We start from the raw sequence: 19,364 nt of genomic DNA, 5'->3' as shown, positions 1-19,364 counted from the left end.
TAGTTCGTATTTTGTCGCTTCGCACCTTGTTTCGTTTCTTCTTGTCGCCATTTTACCACGGTGTCAGTGAAGTATTGTTGCGAATTTGCGAGGATGTCTACCAAGCTGACGAAGCTTCGGACGACGATGACATGTCCAGAAGTTCTGACGGTGATTAAGTTTTTGGCATCGCCCCGTGATTTAGCTGAGAGTGATGTAAATAAAGGTTTGTTTCTTTTGCCCAAAATTTCCCCCGTTTTTAAAAATAAAAAAAAGGTCGACATATATTTGAACTATTTATTTTTTTTTATTTTCGGTGGGTCCAACAAATAGGCTTCGACCTATTTTCGAGTAAATATGTTAACTTTAATTTTTATTTTGGGTTACGTCGGACGTAACTCGAATGCTTGACAGTTACGTTGGGCGTAACTTTAATTTTTATTTCGAGTTCCGTCGGACGTAACGTTAGACACTGCGTTAAACTTAAGCAAAATAGGGGCTGCTGGTTCATCATATAAACCAACCATTTGTGTATGATTAAAGCGCATCACTGGCCTAAAAGAAATACTGCCATCCTATAGGAATGTAGCGCTTCATATAAATTTGTTAATTTTCACTTTTAGTCCCTGCCCCACCAGATACAACATCTGACCTAAAGCAGTGTTCCGGATCTCCTTCCAAGACCTCAGGCGGGTCGTCATTCAATCCAGGAGTCGGCGGCGTCTCATGGGCGTGTTGCTGGTGCTTCTTACTGGATGGTGCTACCGAGGGAAAAGTGGTCGTGCTTGGGAAAGGCAAGTATGGCCGCCGTAAGTATAGATATTGTTTTTACCTTTGCTCGAATCCACCTTTAAGTAATGCACAGTTCGCATGTGTGCATCTCTCAATGCTTCTACAGTCGGCTGTTAATATTTGGAGTGCTCCAACTCTGTTAGCGCTAGTGTCTCTAGATCATGCAAATGGGATGCAGCAATAAACCACATATGCTCTCGCAACAAACAGCGCTGTGCCGAAACACTGTGGAATTTACTCTAGCTTAATAATGCAGCACAAAATAGTTGACGCCAAGTATAACTGCTTTTGTGACTCCGTTTTACCAAAAGCTCTGCCGAAACAAACTTGCCGCCTTATAGGTAGTGCAAAAGAACCTCGGTGTGCCTAACCTGGAGAAGGACATTTTTTTTCATAGGTCAGTTTTTTCTTAAAGCAATACCTTCAGCCTCCTTGAAATGTTAACATCATGTGACACTCAGAAGAACAGTAAACCCCTTAATGTTGGCGACCCTTTAATTTTCGTGGCCTGTAATTTTGCGGAATTCAGTGGCTGTGATTATGTCCTCTGTGACCGATTCGAGAAGAAATAGGGGCCACCAAGATAAGGGGGTTTTACTGTACATCGGAGGAGAGAGGAAGTCACTTTTGTTTGTATGCAAGAGTAAAACCAACAACAACAATCATGGTGTCGACACTTTGTGAGCCTATCTGTGTCTATTGAATGATATCAATTTTGTTTTAGTTCGTTAAACATTGTTGGCTGTACACTGTGGGATGTCGTCTTCAACAGGAGCAGTGGTTTTCCTCTGAAGCAGGCAGCATGGACGCGTGCCGCAGCACAACATAGTTCATTTGCAGGTGGTACCGCAGTTTGAAGGATGGTTCGCACAATATCGGGGAATCGCAATTCAATGTTCTACCTCGGGCGTAGACAAGATTTGCTCATTCTAAATCATTTTGTCTACAAATCGGGAACTTGCAACGAATGTACCCGCATGGTTGGAAGGGCCAGACAAGCCTTGTGAGTGCTTCGTTGTCTAGCCTCTCAGTCCTGAACCTACTCACGTACCATATGTGTAGATGTTACGATAGGTGGGAGCACTTACTTGGAAAATGGTGAATGGCAACTGTTGTTATCTTTAAGGTGGACTGCATATTTGCAGTACTTTTCCTCACTTAAAAATATGTCTTACTAAAAATATGTAGTATAGCCGATGACAAAAAGAGAATGGCTGGGCGTCCTCCAGCACGTGCTTGTGCTTTTCACCCCGCTTTGGACAGATGTGCTCGCTCTAGGCTCATCAGGCGCTGAAACGTCATCGAAGGCAGCAGACGGGCTGGAGGTGGAACAACGGAGACTTCTCCCTGCCTTTCTGATGGTGTCAGTGAGCGTGTACTTCTATATTCTAACTTAGCTTAACCTGCACAGAGCTGAGTAGAATAGGCTTGGCAAGTGCCCTTATTGCATATGCATTTGTACAGCTGAGGCACTTTCTAAATCAAGAACATTGTGTACCTTACCTTCAAAAACACATCATTTTGGGGGTGCAAAAGGAATTCTAAGGCATATTTTTGTTTGTATTGTCCTATTACGCATCGACTCCTTCAACTTAATGCAGAGTCGACCCAGCCTCTTAAAAAATTTAATGCTTGCCAGGTAATTGTTTTGCATTTAGTTGATATATCAGTATTCAGTTAGGTATCCCAAGTCATTAGTCGTTGAGGTGGAGTCTCTCTGTAAGTCAATCATGTTTAACATTCATAGAAATGCTTGTCAAATAATGGCACTGTCGAGGATATCTATTCAGCTCGGAACAATCGCTTTGCACAAGCTGATCGTGTGGTTACAGGCAGCAAACATCCCGGTTGGAACGTCCTATTTCGCAATGTAGCTGCAGACTAGGTGAGGGCCCCACTCATAAACGTCTATACTTTTAGTCTCTTTAAGCTGGACCACTTTTGACACTACAAGCCATTGCAGCTAAAACAGCATGACACATGATTATAAGCTAGACGTACCATGGCGTCCAACTAGAAGGTCACATGGCTTGCTTTGTGCACTGAATTTGCAAGGATGGCTTGAAGCTTCTGTCGTGGTTAACTTTAAGCTGAGATACTTTAAAATAATGCTCTCAGTTTTTAGTGTTGCCCGGCATGGTTAACAAGTTGGTGATATAGCGCTGCATTGAAAAGTCTGTGCATTCATGACTGTATCACCTTATGAATGCATACGAGCTATTAAACTCTTCGTTTTTCAGAGAAATGAAATGCACTTTGCTTCCAATTGCACCTGCTTCTGTAACTTCATGGTATGAAGCACCTTACGGCTGCAAGCTCTGACCGATCTTGTTCTCTGGTCTGCGCAGGCCCATATCAGGGAGTCGCTCAGAGAGCCTCACCAAAGTTTCCTGCCCGTGGTCGTTCTAAATTTTTTTTGTTGTAGGTATGCATCCTTTCTGTCTTTCCCTTAATTGTACTCAAACGTCTTCTTTTCATTGTCGCCGATTTGCCTCAAAATTGGTTAAGCACGCAAATGGACGCTGTACAACTGTATTATACATATTTTGTTCAAGGTAACTTTTCTTTGCCACAGTTACAGATTTTTTTTTATGAAGGTTAGTCTTTTTTGTTTTTATTTACAAATTTATGTGAGTTTCCATGGGCAACACTAAAACGTTATGCCAGGAGCAAGGAGTTCACTGCTGTAATTTGTTCTCAACTGATTGCAAGAAATTTCGTTAATGTCGTGAAACCTCCTTCCAGCGCTTGCTTTGCAGCATAAAAAAAATTATACATAGGACATACTCTGTTTTTTAAACTGCTTGCTCAATCTGCAGGTCTGCCTGCCATAGATGTCGTGCTACTGGAGAGCAGGCAAATTCGATTGCTGGTTTTGCCATTGCTTTTTTTTTTTTAGCCGTTGTCTTAGTAGTTCTTGCAAATTTAGAGATTTTCCTAAAAAGCAAGCCGGGAAGAATATTTAGTTTAGTTAGGTAGCTGAAAGTAATGATTTAGTACCCCTTTGTCAGTAAAATAGATACTGTGTGCCGCTGTTAGTGTCAAGCCGAGATCCACGCTTTTTTGGCATTTTGCTCAGAGTAGTACCCATTCTTATTCGTTAGCCTCTTGGTGTGCCAACTAAACTCTTTGTATACAGACACCTGCCCTCTGCTGGTACACTCTACCCTCATGTTCAGCGAGTGTATGAACTGGAGTTGTATCCACAGTCGACACTCGCTGAGCACGAGGGTAGGAAAATCTTTCCATTGCAGCAGAGCCATATATGGGGAGAGTCTGGCAGTCGATGATTTCGCTGCCGTAACGTCTTCCTTCCGAGTGAGCTGATCAGCCCGCGGCACAGAGCAAGAGGCGTGAGCGCATGCGCGTGAACTCTAGGCTGCTCCCAGCTGAGCGGGGAGGGCCGCCATTTTCATTCATTCGCCCGGCATGGGATCGATATTCAAATTTCGGTTCTTTCCTTTTATTTGGCAGGCTCTGGCAATAAAATGATATAGTGTTATTCCTCGGTGGCTTAAAAACCTAAAAAAAGAAGTTCCTCTATGTTTGAACGGACTTTTATTTAGACAAAAAAAAATAAATAAGCCCGTAGCAGACGACTCATAGCCTCAACAGTGCTCCGTGCCGACAGCTTTGCGTCAAAATGGCGGTCATCTCTTTGCCTCTTTGCTGCCTTCTCTATCCCTCCTTCGGCGTTCTCCTCCCTTTCCTCCTCTCCGGCGCCTTCGTTGCCACACCCGCTGGCTAAACTCTCCCACTATACGGCTTTGCATTGCAGTAGTAGTTTTATTTGTAGTCTTTACAGTTGAATGTGAATATTTGACAGAAGTCTCTCAGGTTGGGGCGAAAGGGGGTTAAATGAATGCATTTGATCATTCGCCTAAATTCGGTACCCATCATTTTAACGCCTACGTAGCCTTGTCCTGGTGGGTGACTATGACTAAAATAAGAGGATCTATGTGCTGATCACGAAAGAATATGCTAGCCATTCTAATGTAGCTCTGCCAAGTACTTGATTGTGATTTGTTTTTATTTTCAGCTACTTGGGTGCCTCGAGATCTGGAGATCCTAGTGGCCACAAGCTTGGACTCAATCTTTTTCTGTGGTCTGGCCAGGACCATGGGGGAGGTAATCCCAGCAACAAGAGCATTGCAGTATCTCCCTGCCTGTGACTTTCGATCAGCGTCACGACAGGGGAGTCCTCGTGCCACCAGGCGTTAGGTATGCCACTTGAAATAAGCATTTTTCTTACCTATTAATAGAACAGCAAAAGCACTACTAAGCCTAAAATGCAAAAAAAAACATATTCAAATCTTGGGTTGGATGAAATTCCAATTACAAAAAGGAGTCTGCAGACATGATTATCATGTGAACTTAAAGCCCGCAGATGTAGGTTCGACGGTGTCACAGAAATAACTTCTCGCAGATCGCCTTGCTCGTGCTATACCCAAACAAATTCTTAAAATAATCATTGTGTTTCGTTGGTGTCATCAATCTTATGTCCCTACCACACCCACCAGTCGGGACATGTGAAATATAGAAAAACAGGAACTTGCACGTTGTCAGCTCTGCAAAGATTTATATAGTAAACAGAGCATAGCACGTTCAGCTTAAGAAAAAAATTTAGTGCAGGCCTATATTCATGGTTCACATATGTGTGATTGCTCTTTATAATGAAGTGAAAACTGCTTAAGTTGTGGCCCACTACAGGCTTTCCATTAGTGTTAAAAAGTGCGGTAGAAAACATGATTGAGCTTGGAAGACGGGGACATAGGAAGGACAGACACAACAGAGCGCTAACTTTCAACTGATTTAATTCAAGAACCTCAGCGTAGAAACGGACTGTGTCACCGCACCACATCTCAACCAATCAGTGGCCCTGCCACGGACCGCAAGTACGCCAACTCCTTATCCGCCAAGTCAATTGACGCCACACTGACACAACTTGTGCTGGAACTATTTATAGTGTCAGCCTCCATAATCTCGCTAACAGTCCTATCTTTGTGCCTCTCAAGAGCAGTAGACGAAGCAAATAATGGTTTGCACCCGCAGTCATGACAGTGACACGACAGATCATGACTGCGAGTGCAAACCATTATTTGCTCAGTCTACTGTTCTTGCTAGGCACAAAGATATGACTGTTAGAGAGATTATGGAGGCTGATGCTATAAATAGTTCCGGCATGTGTTGTGTCAGTGTGGCGTCAATTGACTTGGCGGATAAGGAGTTGGCGTACTTGCGGTCCGTGGCAGGGCCACGGATTGGTTGAGATGTGGTGCGGTGACGCATTGTGTTTCTACGCTGAGGTTCTTGAATTAAATCAGTTGAAAGTTAGCACTCTGTGGTGTCTGTCCTTCCTATGTCCCCGTCTTCAAAGCAAAATCATGTTTTCTAACGTAGTCAGCACTTGTTAAAAAGTGCTCTTGTGTTTTAAGCAGCTCGTACCAAATATTTTCTTGAAATACATTGGTTCATGCAAATTATTATGTAGATGTTGGCAGACAGTCATGGTGAGGCCAATCTTTAATGCCAAGTGGTCCACTTATTCAGAGTTAATTGAGTTTGTAAATATTGTAGGTCGCAAATTAAATTTTTATGGTACGCAATGGGCACAATCATCCGTAATGACTAGCTCTACCTAGGGGAACTTCATACGTTTACTACGGCAAGATGGTTTCGAAAAACAAAGTATTTAGTTTATTCAACTCCTGCACTAACCTTGTCTTTAGAAACTTTTTATATTCTTTGCGATGCTGAGATAAGATTCTGGAAATAGTTTTTCTAGAACTACTCTAGATATTTCCAGTTCATCATTTTTCTCGCAAAGCATTCGAGAGAGCCAAACCCTGTAATGTACGGAGGGAACTCACAGAATGATGCGACTGACAGTTTGGAACATTCGGCACTGTAACAGTAATAATGACATGTCACTTATGTAATGCTCATTATCGCAGATCAAACTGCTTTTTCCGTCTACACTCATTTTCAGTAGACTCATTCAGCGAACTCCCACCTGAGACTGCAGCGCTGGGTTCTGCAAAGTAATTTGAATGAATATAGATGCAACAGGTTTCTTTGAGCGTGCATCTAACACACATTCTTCATATTGAATCTGCTAACTGTATTCATGACCATGTCCATAATTGTATCCACATTCCAGCTTATTTTTATTTTGACATTTGAGTTTTCTTCAGTACTTTTCTCAACATCTGTGCTTGCTGAGCCGTACTCAAGTCCATACATCTTGTCTTTCGCTATTACATTAATATATAAAACTGTTGATGCCAAGTGAGAATTCAAGGTACCGAATCTGTCGTGCGAGCTAAATAAGAGCCAATAAAAAGCTCTACAAAGGAAATTTTGTTAAAGGATGCTGTATGAGCATTAGAATAGTACATGCCATGCTAAAAAAAAAATACAAATTCTTGTTAGGTATGCGAGGATGACAGTGCTGTGCTGTTTCTGATGTGTCACAAAAAAAAAAGAAATCAGTGCCATACAGTGTTCCTTATGGGAGTACAAACTGTTGAATTCGAAGCCCAGAAGTTTTATTCAAGAATGTTCCTCAATACAAATGTATTTAGAGATCTGAGCTACTGACTCATACATGACTATGTGGCAAACATTCATTTTCATGTGGATTATAGTTTACAAGGTCTAGTCTGCATTGATTTATTGCATTCATGCTGAAACTGGGAGGGGTTCTCTGTGTATGAATAAAGAGATAAACATTTCTTGAAATCAAAACATTTGAGAACGGACAAAAGGAAGGATCTGAGAACGGTATCTTAGATTCTCTTCTTTTTCTTACAGTATCTCTAATGTTCACTTTATTTCACCTGATGCATTTAGTTTTTAGCGCAGCTCTTAGCACCCGTTTCCGCGTTTTGCGGCGTCGCTGTCGGCGTAACCGCCCAACTAAACTTGGCAGGAAATTGAATTAATGTTGTGGTCATGTGACGTTAATATTTCCGCTAAGTCTAGCTGAGAAACTGAATTTTTTTATGGATGACGTGACACGGTCATGCGACGTCATTTTCCCCGCTACTTTTAGCGGAAAAACTGCATTTGTGTTGAGGTCATGTGACATCAATTTCTGCGCTAAATTTAGGGGGAAACTTAACCAGCTAAATTTAGTGGGGAAATTTTCCCGCTAAATTCAGGGAAATTTCCCGCTAAATGGGAGGGAGCAGAAGAGGAGGAGGGGAGGGGGAGGAGGGGCATACCCTCCCATCCTCCTCTTCAAGATCTGTGCTCTAATTTCACGTTACAGAGAATTGTAAACGTCTCATATTTCATCTCATGTTTATTCAACTTTTATATTGCAGGTGCGCTCGCAGCACAAATCTGGGTTATGCTGATCCTCCACGCACAAGTTAGGAACTCCTGAGTGGCAAGAGTGGGAGTTTGGTCTGACAGCTCAAGGGACACCATTGTTCAGTATTGAATTTTTAATAATCTTCTTTTGAGCAAAGTTAAGCTTTGCTGCATGCAGTTCTTGTAAAAATAAATACCTGCAACCAAATTTACCAGGTCACGACATTTCGCCTCTGCTCTTAGTGCTCTTGGTGAGCCTCGGATAAGAGCTTACTGGTGTGCAAACATCATGCTTGTTTGAAACCACTCACTGATGTAGAGACTCGCTGACATCCAGCATTCCAATGAAATGCTGGATGTCCACAAGTCTTTCTTGAACAATGCAAGCGGGGAAGGAACCATACAATCGTATCGTATTGGGGGACATTCTACAGTGTTTTTTTCTATGTTTTACAGATTTTTTTTTAAAAAAGCCGTAAAAGCTACATTTACACGGTCTGTGCACGTGAGTTATATGGCCAGGGCGGCATAGTATAAAAGGCTAATTTGTAATGATCCGTCGGCTTATTACAGAGATGTGCCAGACTTCTTTCAGAAAACTAGATGGAGGTTCATTCTAGCGTAGTTTTATCCCGCGAATCTGAATATCCCGTTCGTTTTCCTCAAAGATATAACTAAACGTCAGAAAACACACAAAAACATCCTACCAACAGTGACATCGTAAGAAGACCTTTCGGCCGCCAAGCGTGTGTCGCTTAAGGGCCGCTCGTCCAATCGCAAGTTTTCTAGGTATATTCTCCGGCATTGGCACCAGTCGTGACACATTTTTCTGCCCTTTTAAAAAATAGCATGTGCGTGCATAGCTTTGATAGGCGCTGAAGATGCGTGAACAAAGATTTTGAAAGCTGCTCTTGTGACGTCGCTCTCTAGGGAAGTGCTTTCACAGCGCTTTAAAAATGACTATGCAGCCTCGATTAATTAAATTAGCAAATAATTTTGATATTTGAGATTCTGGAGGTCGAATGAAGAAGATTTAAGTGTTTTCTCAAATAGAAAACTGCTTCAGCCTCTCTCTAAGTATAGTATGTTCGTGAAATTTTTAATCAGTTAAAATAGACCCATGGTTCCAATTAGAAACTTGCTAAGCATCATCAAAACACACTAAATCAATTTTCTTTGTAAAGATATAAGACAAGAGTAGCATTTTATGGCGTTCTAAAAAAAATGGTCAATTTGGACGCGTTTCCAGACTTCGGTTTCTTACCAGAGCGCATCTTTGCACCTGCGGTCCAGCTGCCCAGTGGCCACAGTGCGAAGCCGCCCCCTCGCCTCCCTCGTAGGATGAAGGGAAGCAAGGCGCACGTGTGTTGCGTGTCTAAGCCCCTGGGGAACAGGACCGTGGGCGCAGAGATGAGCTCTGGTAAGAAACTGAAACCTAGAAACTCATCCAAATAAAGCTTTTTACAGAATGCATAAAACGCTACCCCTGCATTATATCCTTCTAAAAAAAACTTGATTTTGTGGTTTTCAATGACTCAGCAAGTTTCTAATTGAAACCATATTTTCATTTTCACTAATTAAAAAGTTGATTAACAAATTGTATTTAATTATCTGACTGATCGTTACGACTAGGTCCCTATACTACGTACGCCTGGCCGTATAACTCGCCTGCACAAACCGCATTAATTTAGCTTTCACGACCTTTCTAAACATATATGTAAAGCTTAAAACTAAATCGCCCTGTACAACAGTGAAAAGGCGAAACCAACATGCTGGAGCCATATGGCTCCACCATGCTGGTATCGCCTTTTTGCTGGTATAGGATGTCCCATATTACGTTATGCATGTATGGTTCCGTCCACCTCCATGGTTCCGCCTTAATCCACTATGCTGGTATAGGATGTCCCATAATACGACACGCTCGTATGGTTCCGCCCACCTGTATCGTTCCGCCTTATTTCACTATACTGGAGCCGCCTTTTTCGCTTGTATAGGATGTCCCATATTACGGTTACGCTTGTATGAGCCTTTTCCGTCATCTTTCCATCATCAATATTTTCCAACAGGGTACTTTAAATTCTGAATCTGAACCAGCATTTCACACTTCATAATACACGACATAAATGGTTTGTCCCGAGATATCAAACAACATATGAACACCAATAAGTGAAACAAAACCTACCTGAATTACTAAACGAATTGGTACAATATCATTTCATACCTAAAGCTGTCACAAAGTCGCAAATGATTTCCCTAGGGTGCCTACATGTTTCCGCTCCGCTTTAGGGTGGCGCCAACTTCTTGTTACCCTTTCCCAGATCCTCTCCCACCACCATTCTTTCCCACTTCTTAGTTCGCTAAACGTACACAACGTTGAGTTTCTGTAGTCTCGACACACCGGCAACACTGAGGCCACTTCCGTTTCCGTTCATAAGAGGGGTCGGAGGCTCAGCGGGATTACGGTGTCCACCGTAGCGGGATGGCGGTATTCGTGGCTGTCGCTCTCTTTATTAGGGTGTTTCATATTTTGAAGCTGCGAGCAAGAAGTGTGCATTGCTTTTATCGAAACGCGAGTTTCCGCGACAAAATGGAACGCCACAGACCGGCATTGAACGCCGAAACCTCGCCATTGGAACGAGAGCGGTGAGCGCTCCCTAGCCCTAACGAGGATTAGCGGCGTAGTCCGAGCGCACGACCGGCGAGGGAGACAAAATGGTCGACCAAAACAGCGGAGCTTGCCATGGTAACGAGGTAGGCAACACTGGTTTGTCGGCAACAGGTACCACAAACGTTGTCTCCACCCTAAACAGCGGACTGGCGGAAATATGTAGGCACCCTAGATTTCCCTATCTGTGATGTTCAGCCACTAACGCATTCGAACCCACTTAGCTTTTTTTTTATAAATGCTTCATTTTATAGTGTGTATAGTTATATTTTTGCTCGTTTTCTATGTATGCATCACTGCGTTCCCTACCCTTTGAACTCGGGCAGGGATCTCGTCAAACTACTGAAGTAAATTTTTGTCCCTGCCCTTCCACTCACTGGAGAGGAAATTAAAAAAAAAAAAAAAAAAACTAGTATAGCCCACTTCGTTGCTTCAAGTGAAATCGGCGCGGCAACCAAACTGCACTATGTCGATGATTGGAACGCTCTGCAGAGTGCTCCAGCAATTAACATTATTCTAAGTAGTGCTCTCGCTCTTTCCATTGTGTAAACTGCGGGGGTGAACGCCTTATCTACGCGCGCAGCAGCCGATCCAGGCAATATAAGAATAAAATTGTACGGCTCAGGCCCTACAAAAGCTGAGCTACCGTGATGCACAGAAAGTAGTATCCCCACCTCTTTTTCGGAAATCCTATGCAGACGCACTGTGGAAGGAGGTACAAACTGCCAGTATTGGAATTGAGACCACATTTGTTGACATCCCGCCCCAGCTACGTTGTGGTCATAAACCGAGAGCGGCCATAGACAAGGTGTCGAACCAAGTGGTTTGCTGCCAAGAAGATGAAGCCCACCAATTGACTGACTAGATTATCACCTAAGAAAACAACCACGTTTATACACTTTTTTAGTCGAAAGTATAAATGTGGAGATAATTCATTGTTTATATTAAGCAAGTTAGTTTTAGCAAGGGTTCAGTCAAAAATTACAACAATTCTCCTGTGAGAACCCTTTTATGGGCAGCCGATGTATATGTGTTGTTTAGAGCGGAGCTGTTAAGGGCTAGTTTCCCGAGGATCGTGTCCGTCCTCAAATGACTTGATGACACAGAACTATTGACAGCTACCGCCATTTATGCGCGACGGCGACAACCAGGAAACCGGGAAGCCGGTTGTCTGGTTGCCGCCATCGCTCATAGATAGCGGCAACCTTTCGAGCCTCTTCACTCTGGCTTGCCGACTTGCGGCCAGCTTCGCTGGTCTTCCTTCTTACCAAAGTAGAAAGGCTAAAAGATTTTTCTCTCGGTTAGCTTATATGTTGTATTGCATTGAGCAAGTATTTTTATGATCTATGACCGGATGCATAAATCGAAGACCCGCTCGCAGCATCGAGGAGGCCGAGGCCATCGGAAAGCGCACCATGTTCCTGCACCGTGGTCGCGTGCGACCCTCGACGCTGTACGAGACGCGCCACGCCGAGACGGGGTACGAGCTCACGTTCTCGCTGGCGGGGCTGGAGGGCCTGGCTGACGCCGCCGAGCAGGCGATCGCCGACGAGATGGAGGGGCTCTTCCCTGAACGGGACATTTTTGAAACGAGGCTACAGGTGAGCTGGTCGAACATGGTTCATGTAGTCTTGCAGACAGCTAGGGCTTTAAAATTACTCCTAGAGTGCCCTTAAAACAAGGTTGCAGACAATCACGTTAAAATGCACAGTGCTCACCTAATTTGCATAAAACGCGCGAACTTTCTTTTTTTGAAGGAGGGGGAAGGAGAGGGGGAGCGCTCATTTTGTGCGCATAAGCTCACGCTACGTAAATCCAGGCATAGCCGAGCTAAGCCACCGCAATTTTTGTATACAATATTGGCATAGAGGTTTCACCGTTGGCTGAACCAACATTGGCATCCAGCGCTCCCGCGGCAGAAGTGAAACTGGTTCATGACGTAGCGCTCAATGAGTGAGCGGACTCTTCTGCCCAAGCAGAGAGTCCGCTCTCTCAAAGCCGGAATCGACCCTGGAGCCTGAGACACATCAGCGATTTTGCCGGCCGGGCAATTTATGCTTATCGCCACCCCGCCGCACTACGATGATTAGACGGCTACCGAAATCCCGGTGTTTACCGACCAGCCGCGATTACGACGATAAGCGGGCACATATCCGCTAGGGATGCTCCATTGAATGCTACGTCTAAAGGTGTCTTTCGATTGCCGTTAGGTTCCACGAGATAAGATACAATACGCGTGTTTCGTACAAGGTAGGAGAGAACTGTACCTCAGGTACGCATCGAGGCACTCATGTCAAGGCGTACATAAATACAGACGTATATACATATGTCCGAGTATCTTGCTACGTATACTCCGTTTCACTTTGAGTGTGAGCGTAGCAGAAGATACAAGAGCGAGCTCCGGGCATTCAACGCCCCTGCCAAACGCGCGCTCTCGTGCAGTGCAAGCACTGCCATAGCCTGCTGTATTAGCGGCGAGATGTTTCGGTGGCGCCCTCGTTCGGTTACCTTTCGTGACGTCATTACCTTGTGAACAACAAGTTCGATGGTGTTTGTAACGGGCATGGTGGAAACCTGAAATCATAGCGCTCTTAAAGCAACACTGCCAACACCGTAAACATTGAAGTTCTTACAATCCTCTTATTTCTGTCGATGAGAAATCCTTTGTTGACGTCATAGTCAGCATTCGGCCAATCCTGAAGGGCCGACCACAGCGACGCTTTCGATCGCTCACGTCGCCTATACTCACAAAGACTGGCAGTTCGACGAAGGAGGCATAGATTGCACGGTCGCAGATTTGGAGAGCGAGGATCGGATAGCACAGAGCATCAAAGAGCCATTTCTCGGAGAACCTGGATGTCAGCGCACAACTTTTGCAGCGTGAGGACCCGAAACACACTTGTTCGCTCGCGAGAAGTGTGTTTCGGCGTCTCGCCGAAGCTGGGCGCCAGTCAGGTGGCTCTCCTCTCATCAGTTGTCTGCATTCCACCTTTTCCATTTCGGTGGCCGCTTCTCGAGGCGATCTGCCAGGCTTTGTCAGTATAAAAGAGGCTATGGCACTGTGCAGGGTCATATGCCCGCGCATGTAGCATCGGCTGCGTCTGAACTTAAGATAAACGAAGTGTAGACAGCACGAAATTATATTTGAATATCTATTCATCACAACTTTCTAATAATTAGAAGTATAATATTGAGGCTGAATGTCGAAATTGTGACATTCATGCGGATAGATCCTACAAGTACAGCCAGTGCCTCCTATATAAGTTACACTATGCCTGTCGGCTTCTCTCCACGAGATGTGCGAACGGGTTATAAGTTACGCGATGCCCGATACTCCATCCCACGACACGCACGAACGGGTTAGTGACACCTCCAAGCGACTGTTTGAATGTTTTTTTTTTATTGTGGTGTATTTGAATTATTATTACAAAAAGAAATGGTTTCTAACTTGTGCAATGTTTCTACAAATGTGGCCGCCTTGTTTCCAAGTGAGTTCGGTGCGACATAATACCGAAACATAATCAATCGCGACCAGGAAGCTCTGATGCAGTGCAAACTAGCGCGAACGCTTGGTCGTCTGCTTCGTGCGTCGTGCGTCCGTCGATACTTGGCTAGTTGGTGATTCAAGCTTCTAAAATATGCCAGCTAAATGCAGGAAGAAGTACGAAGAAAAGAGAGAGAGAAAGAGTATAAACACACTGCTGGTCTAGCAACCATTCACTGATGATCTTCTCCCACACCCATTAGTCACATATCTCGGAACGAATGGATGAGGAAGAAGACGAGGTTTATCTTCAGTAAATGGTTGCTAGGTTAGCAGTTCCGAGCATGTTTCTCAAAAAGAGGCAGGCACCTCAGCCAATCCGAAGAGTTTACGCGAAGCGGAGACGAAAGGAGGTAAGTATTGCCAGTTGATCGCTGGCGAGTTGCTTCGTAGCTTGCGTTGGGCTTCACCGCACAACAAGTTTGCGAATGCTTCTTTGGCTCCACCACACGGCAGCGACACGTATTCTTTGCCCCCTTCCTTACGCTTGCCACTACTACTGTTCGCAGCCCACAGGAATAGTGTAACTTAAACAGGAGGTGCCAGTACAGCGCGGGGTTCCCGTAAACTGTTACACATATTTCGATCTCAAGTGACCTAGAGACAAAACGTCGGCACTACAGCAAGAAGTTTAAATTTAGCAACCATTCCTCTAACAGCATGGAACCCTAAACATTTCTATGCGTTCATTGAGCACGGTATTTATTTGAGGTTTGGAATCCCCTAATGAAGCATTACGTGGCGCCTTGAGACATCTACAGAAAAACGTCCCATGTCCGCTTTAATACGTTGCGGAGTTGCTAACTTTCAGTGCTAAGAATCTTCCATCAAATGGAGGACGTTGGGCAGGTGACCTCGTCAGCGGGGCGGTAGACACCTAACCTTATCAGCTAGCTGGTAGTCACGCGCTGTCATAGCATTACCTGAACACGTGACTCCAACCAGCTGACCACGTCACGTTACGTCACTCACTACACGACGCGACACCATAAACATACTGTAACCCCGTCTATCTGATGACGTCACGTGGCCACCATCCGCTAACTTTGGCGGTCTTCGGGTCAGCGTCTGTCAAATTCAGCAACACCCAGCGCACCTGACAACACGCTGCGCATTTAAACTTTCGCCCTGATCAGTAGGACAAAGATACATATAAATTTTCACGTAGAATGTCTTTAAAGGGATCTTGAACCAAAATTTGGATTTCAGAAAACAATGCAAGAGCTGTAGGCGGGACGCTACAATCCCTAGAACACTACTCGTAAGGCGATATTTCGTATGGCCGGCCGTATTTTCAGAAAAAGAGGTCGAAATTAAACGACGCCGACGAGGCGACGAGGCGCGTGATGTTAAGAAATCTCATTTCCTCTCCTCTTCGCTTCGCCCCCTCAAGGCGGCGAGGCGTACAAGACGCGAGGCCGTTCTCACTCCTTCTCGACTCTTCTCGGAGAAACAAAACGTCCATATATCTGTCAAATGCGCCTCCTTTTTTTGAAAAATACGGTGATCTGTTTGAGATATCGCTGTACGAGTTATGTTTTGTTGTTTTTAACATCCCGGTAGCACGCTTTTGCCTCCGTGTCTTGTGGAATCCAGATTTCGGTTCCGCATCCCTTTAAAGGCTGGATTCTAAGCGAAACTAGTAAAACTAAAGCAAAACGAGAGACCGTTACACACCCGCCAAGGACCACATCAAGCATACATAGCCAATACTGCTAGGCTTTACGTAAGTGCACGGTGTCAAAAAAAAAAGAAGAAATATAGGGTTTTTCTCACCGCAAAAATAAACTAGGCATCGCTGAACGCTCATTCTCCGCCCAAAGGTAGCACTAGAGGTCACAACCAGATGCCAAAGTTTCGGCCCGATGCGATAACTTTTTCAAAAGTTATGCGTGCTTTTCTGAGTGTTTCAATGGGAAAATGGAGCCTATTTTGGCCCGTTTTCTGTTTCTGGTGCTATAGAGACCCATGTATACGAAAACTCAGTGGGCCGCCATCCTCCCATTAAAATTTTCAAAAAATCACTAATAAATTTTGAATAACTTATCGGATCGGGCTGAAACTTTGGCATTTCGTTGTGACCCCTAGCGCTACCTTTGGGCGGAGGATGAGCGTTCAGCGATGCCTATAGTTTATTTTTGCGGCAAAAGAAAAACCTCGTAATTTTTCTTGTGACACCTTGTATACAAAACATACTGGAGGCATACTTAGACATAGTGATTTACACTGAATCATATAGAAGCGAATTAATCATACCTAAACGTTGTTTGAGGTAATTAATTACATTTACGAAGCGGTTCAGCGGGAACCAAAACGGAAATTCGCAGCCCAGAGTCTTTTCACGGCTCCACGACGGGAAGAGGGGGGGGGGGGGGGGGGGGCGGAGGGGGGGGGGGCGGAGTGCAAGCAGCTGGACTAAATATGACTGACGGGAGGCGCACCTTGCTGGCTCTGAATCACAAAGCGTAACCGCACACGTTCTCTCAAGACGTCACGTTGCGGATCACGCACCAACGCTATTAGATGAGCTCAGTTACGGAACTGCCCATAGACTAAGCGTGCACACGAGCAATACCCCACCCCTCTCCTCGCTGCTTGCCTCCCGTCGTTCGACACCCCCCCCCCCCCCCCCTTTTTTTTGGGGGGGGGGGGGGGGGGGACGGCTGCTATAGTAACTGCAGTGTAGCCTATGGAATAGGCACGATTCGAAGCACATCGTTTAGATGGCGTTACACCGTACTCTATGGAACACACAGTTTTGAAACGAAAGTCAAGATGGCGCTTCAAACGGCGGGAGGCGGACTGAAGGGAGTGAGGGGTGGTACCCTCCGCCTTAGTTCCACAACTAAGGTGATCTCATAACGTCGTCACGCACCAAAGGATAGAGGAGGCATCTGACGTTACAACTCTCCATCACATCAAAAAAGTATTTTTTTTATACCTTCGTTTCCTGCCACGTAGTTGGGAAATCCGGGATAAGAAAAGCAAGGCTTTACAATTTAGAACAAGTAAAAATATATTAAAAAAAAAAAGAAACAGTCGCGATTAAAACCTGAGCTTCTCCCAGTCATGTGGCCGGAGCAAAACAATGTTTTCCAGCCTGTCGGAAGTTCCGCGTTTCAAGATGGCGGCGCCCGTGTAGAAAAGTTTTATAGGGAGCGTAGCGAATGGGGACAAACCTCATCCTACCGCTATACGACGTCGCGTGAATCAGCCACGTCGCTTCCCTGAACATCAAATACTCGCATCATTCGACGGGATGCCCGGTCGTTGAACGCATTCACAACCACGCTAAGCTGCACCAAACCGAACATAACAAAATCAAAACGCACGCAAAAAAAAACGATAAATCGCAGTGAGTAAAAAGTATGGAAACAAGTGCGATTTTTACACAGTACCCCACTAGGTGATGAAAGGAACTTGGCCTAGAATATCTAGATAGGCAACCAGGCGCGCTGGCTTCGCGCACGCAGACTCGCGTGAGGTTCCGCGTCACGGACGACAAGGTGGACTGGGAGCGGATCATGCTGTGCCTGGAGGAGCTGCGCCGCCAGCTGGGCATCGTCGAGGAGTACGTGCGCGTGACCACCACCCTGCAGCACGCCTACTACCGCTGCCTGCTGTCCCAGCCGACCCCGACGCCGTCGCTGGCCCTGTCGCCCGGCGCGTCGGGCGCGCCCTTCGTGGCCCCCGCCGACGCTCAACAGCTGCCCGACATGTACCGGGCCGAAAAGCCGCGCTCTGCCTTTCCCCAGGCCGCCGCCTACGGGAGCCCATCCTCATACGTCCACTCTCCGCCTCCCCCAAAACACCCCATTTCCCAATAATAAAAAAAAAAGAATTTATATTTGGTTATTGGCAGAACAGCTCGCATCAAAATCGAATCGCGACCTTGACCAACACCGGCTATAAGACCATTCCAGAAAAGGGCTTCTGGCCGTTGCCATCTTCTGGGTTCGTTACCTATACGTACCGTATGCTTTGCTCGCTTCCCGAAGCCACGGATACGTTCGCTCTGTGGGGTCGCACGCTGGGCCGTCGATTTGAAAACAGTGAAAATGCCTCTACTCGGCGTCAACTATTGTGGCACGTTTTCAAGGCTAGCTTATATTTCTTAGTGCTGCAACTGTCTCCTTCACGCGAGAGGGTGTCCCTGCAGCAGAATAGAACTGCAGCACCGCGGGAGCTAAAAAATGCATTGACACGAAAGGAGGTGTTTGGAGAGTAGCATCACCACGGACCACAGCCACGCTGGCCATCATACCCGCATGCAGGGCTTTAATAGGTGCTTGGTGAGTGGCGTCAATACAAACCCCGAGCCTTGTGGGTTCGCCCCCCCCACGTCTGGCTGGGCGTGGCTTAACCCGTGTCCGGGAAAAAGGGGATCCTGGTTGTTGAGCTGAGCATGGGGTACCCTCGGCCCCTGCTTCTCGTAGACAGCTTGGCCTGACCAGGATGGTTGAGTCAGTCGCCTTTCTTCTCTCCTATATCTAACCTTCTTCTTATCATCTTCCTTCCTATTTCACCTTCTTTGGCGGCCACAGCTAATCTTCGGTGGCAACAGAACATACAGAGACAAGCCAGAACTGTTATGAGATGTTACCTATCCTATCGTTGGATTCCGTGGTGGGTGGTTCGCTAGATGCCGAAATTTCTGCCCTTCATAAGGCGCCCCTTCTCTCTAAACCCGGTTTAAGGCAGGCTTCCAAGAGGCCTCGCCCTGAGCAGCAACTCATTGGGGAAGCCCCTGAAATGGGGACATTTACAAAGCTTTTTTTGTGATCCACTCGAACCTCGAAGACAAACCAGTGTCCAAACTGTCCCCCCTGTGGTAGCCAAGGTGCTAGAAAACCTCATCAGGTTCTTATACAAAGCAAAAAAAAAAAATTTACTCCGGCGACCTTCTTGTTGAAGTAAACACGGAAGTCCAAAGTGAGGCACTCTCCAAGATGACCAGCATAGTTGACGTCAAGATGTCCGCGAGTCCTCACCGGAAGCTCAACACGATCCGTGGAGTCATTTCTGAAGACGGCTTCCTCGACGCTAGCGAGGAAGAAATCCTGGAAG

General features: G+C 45.6%; 1 protein-coding gene across 1 annotated transcript in view; it reads left to right on the top strand.

Annotated features, from left to right (window-relative positions):
- Positions 1–18,124, top strand: part of LOC120845831 (phospholipid-transporting ATPase ABCA3-like) — a 61,059-nt gene extending 42,935 nt beyond the window's left edge. The window contains exons 5-6 of the mRNA XM_040217400.1: positions 12,135–12,354; positions 17,771–18,124. Of these exons, the coding sequence (XP_040073334.1) occupies positions 12,135–12,354; positions 17,771–18,124 (574 nt within the window). The remainder of the gene's footprint in view (positions 1–12,134; positions 12,355–17,770) is intronic.
- The last annotated feature ends 1,240 nt before the right edge of the window (positions 18,125–19,364 follow it).

Source organism: Ixodes scapularis, unplaced genomic scaffold (assembly GCF_016920785.2).
Source record: "Ixodes scapularis isolate PalLabHiFi unplaced genomic scaffold, ASM1692078v2 ptg001986l_1___fragment_3__unscaffolded, whole genome shotgun sequence".
Classification (NCBI taxonomy): Eukaryota; Metazoa; Arthropoda; class Arachnida; order Ixodida; family Ixodidae; genus Ixodes; species Ixodes scapularis.
This window is presented reverse-complemented; position numbering and strand designations above follow the sequence as displayed.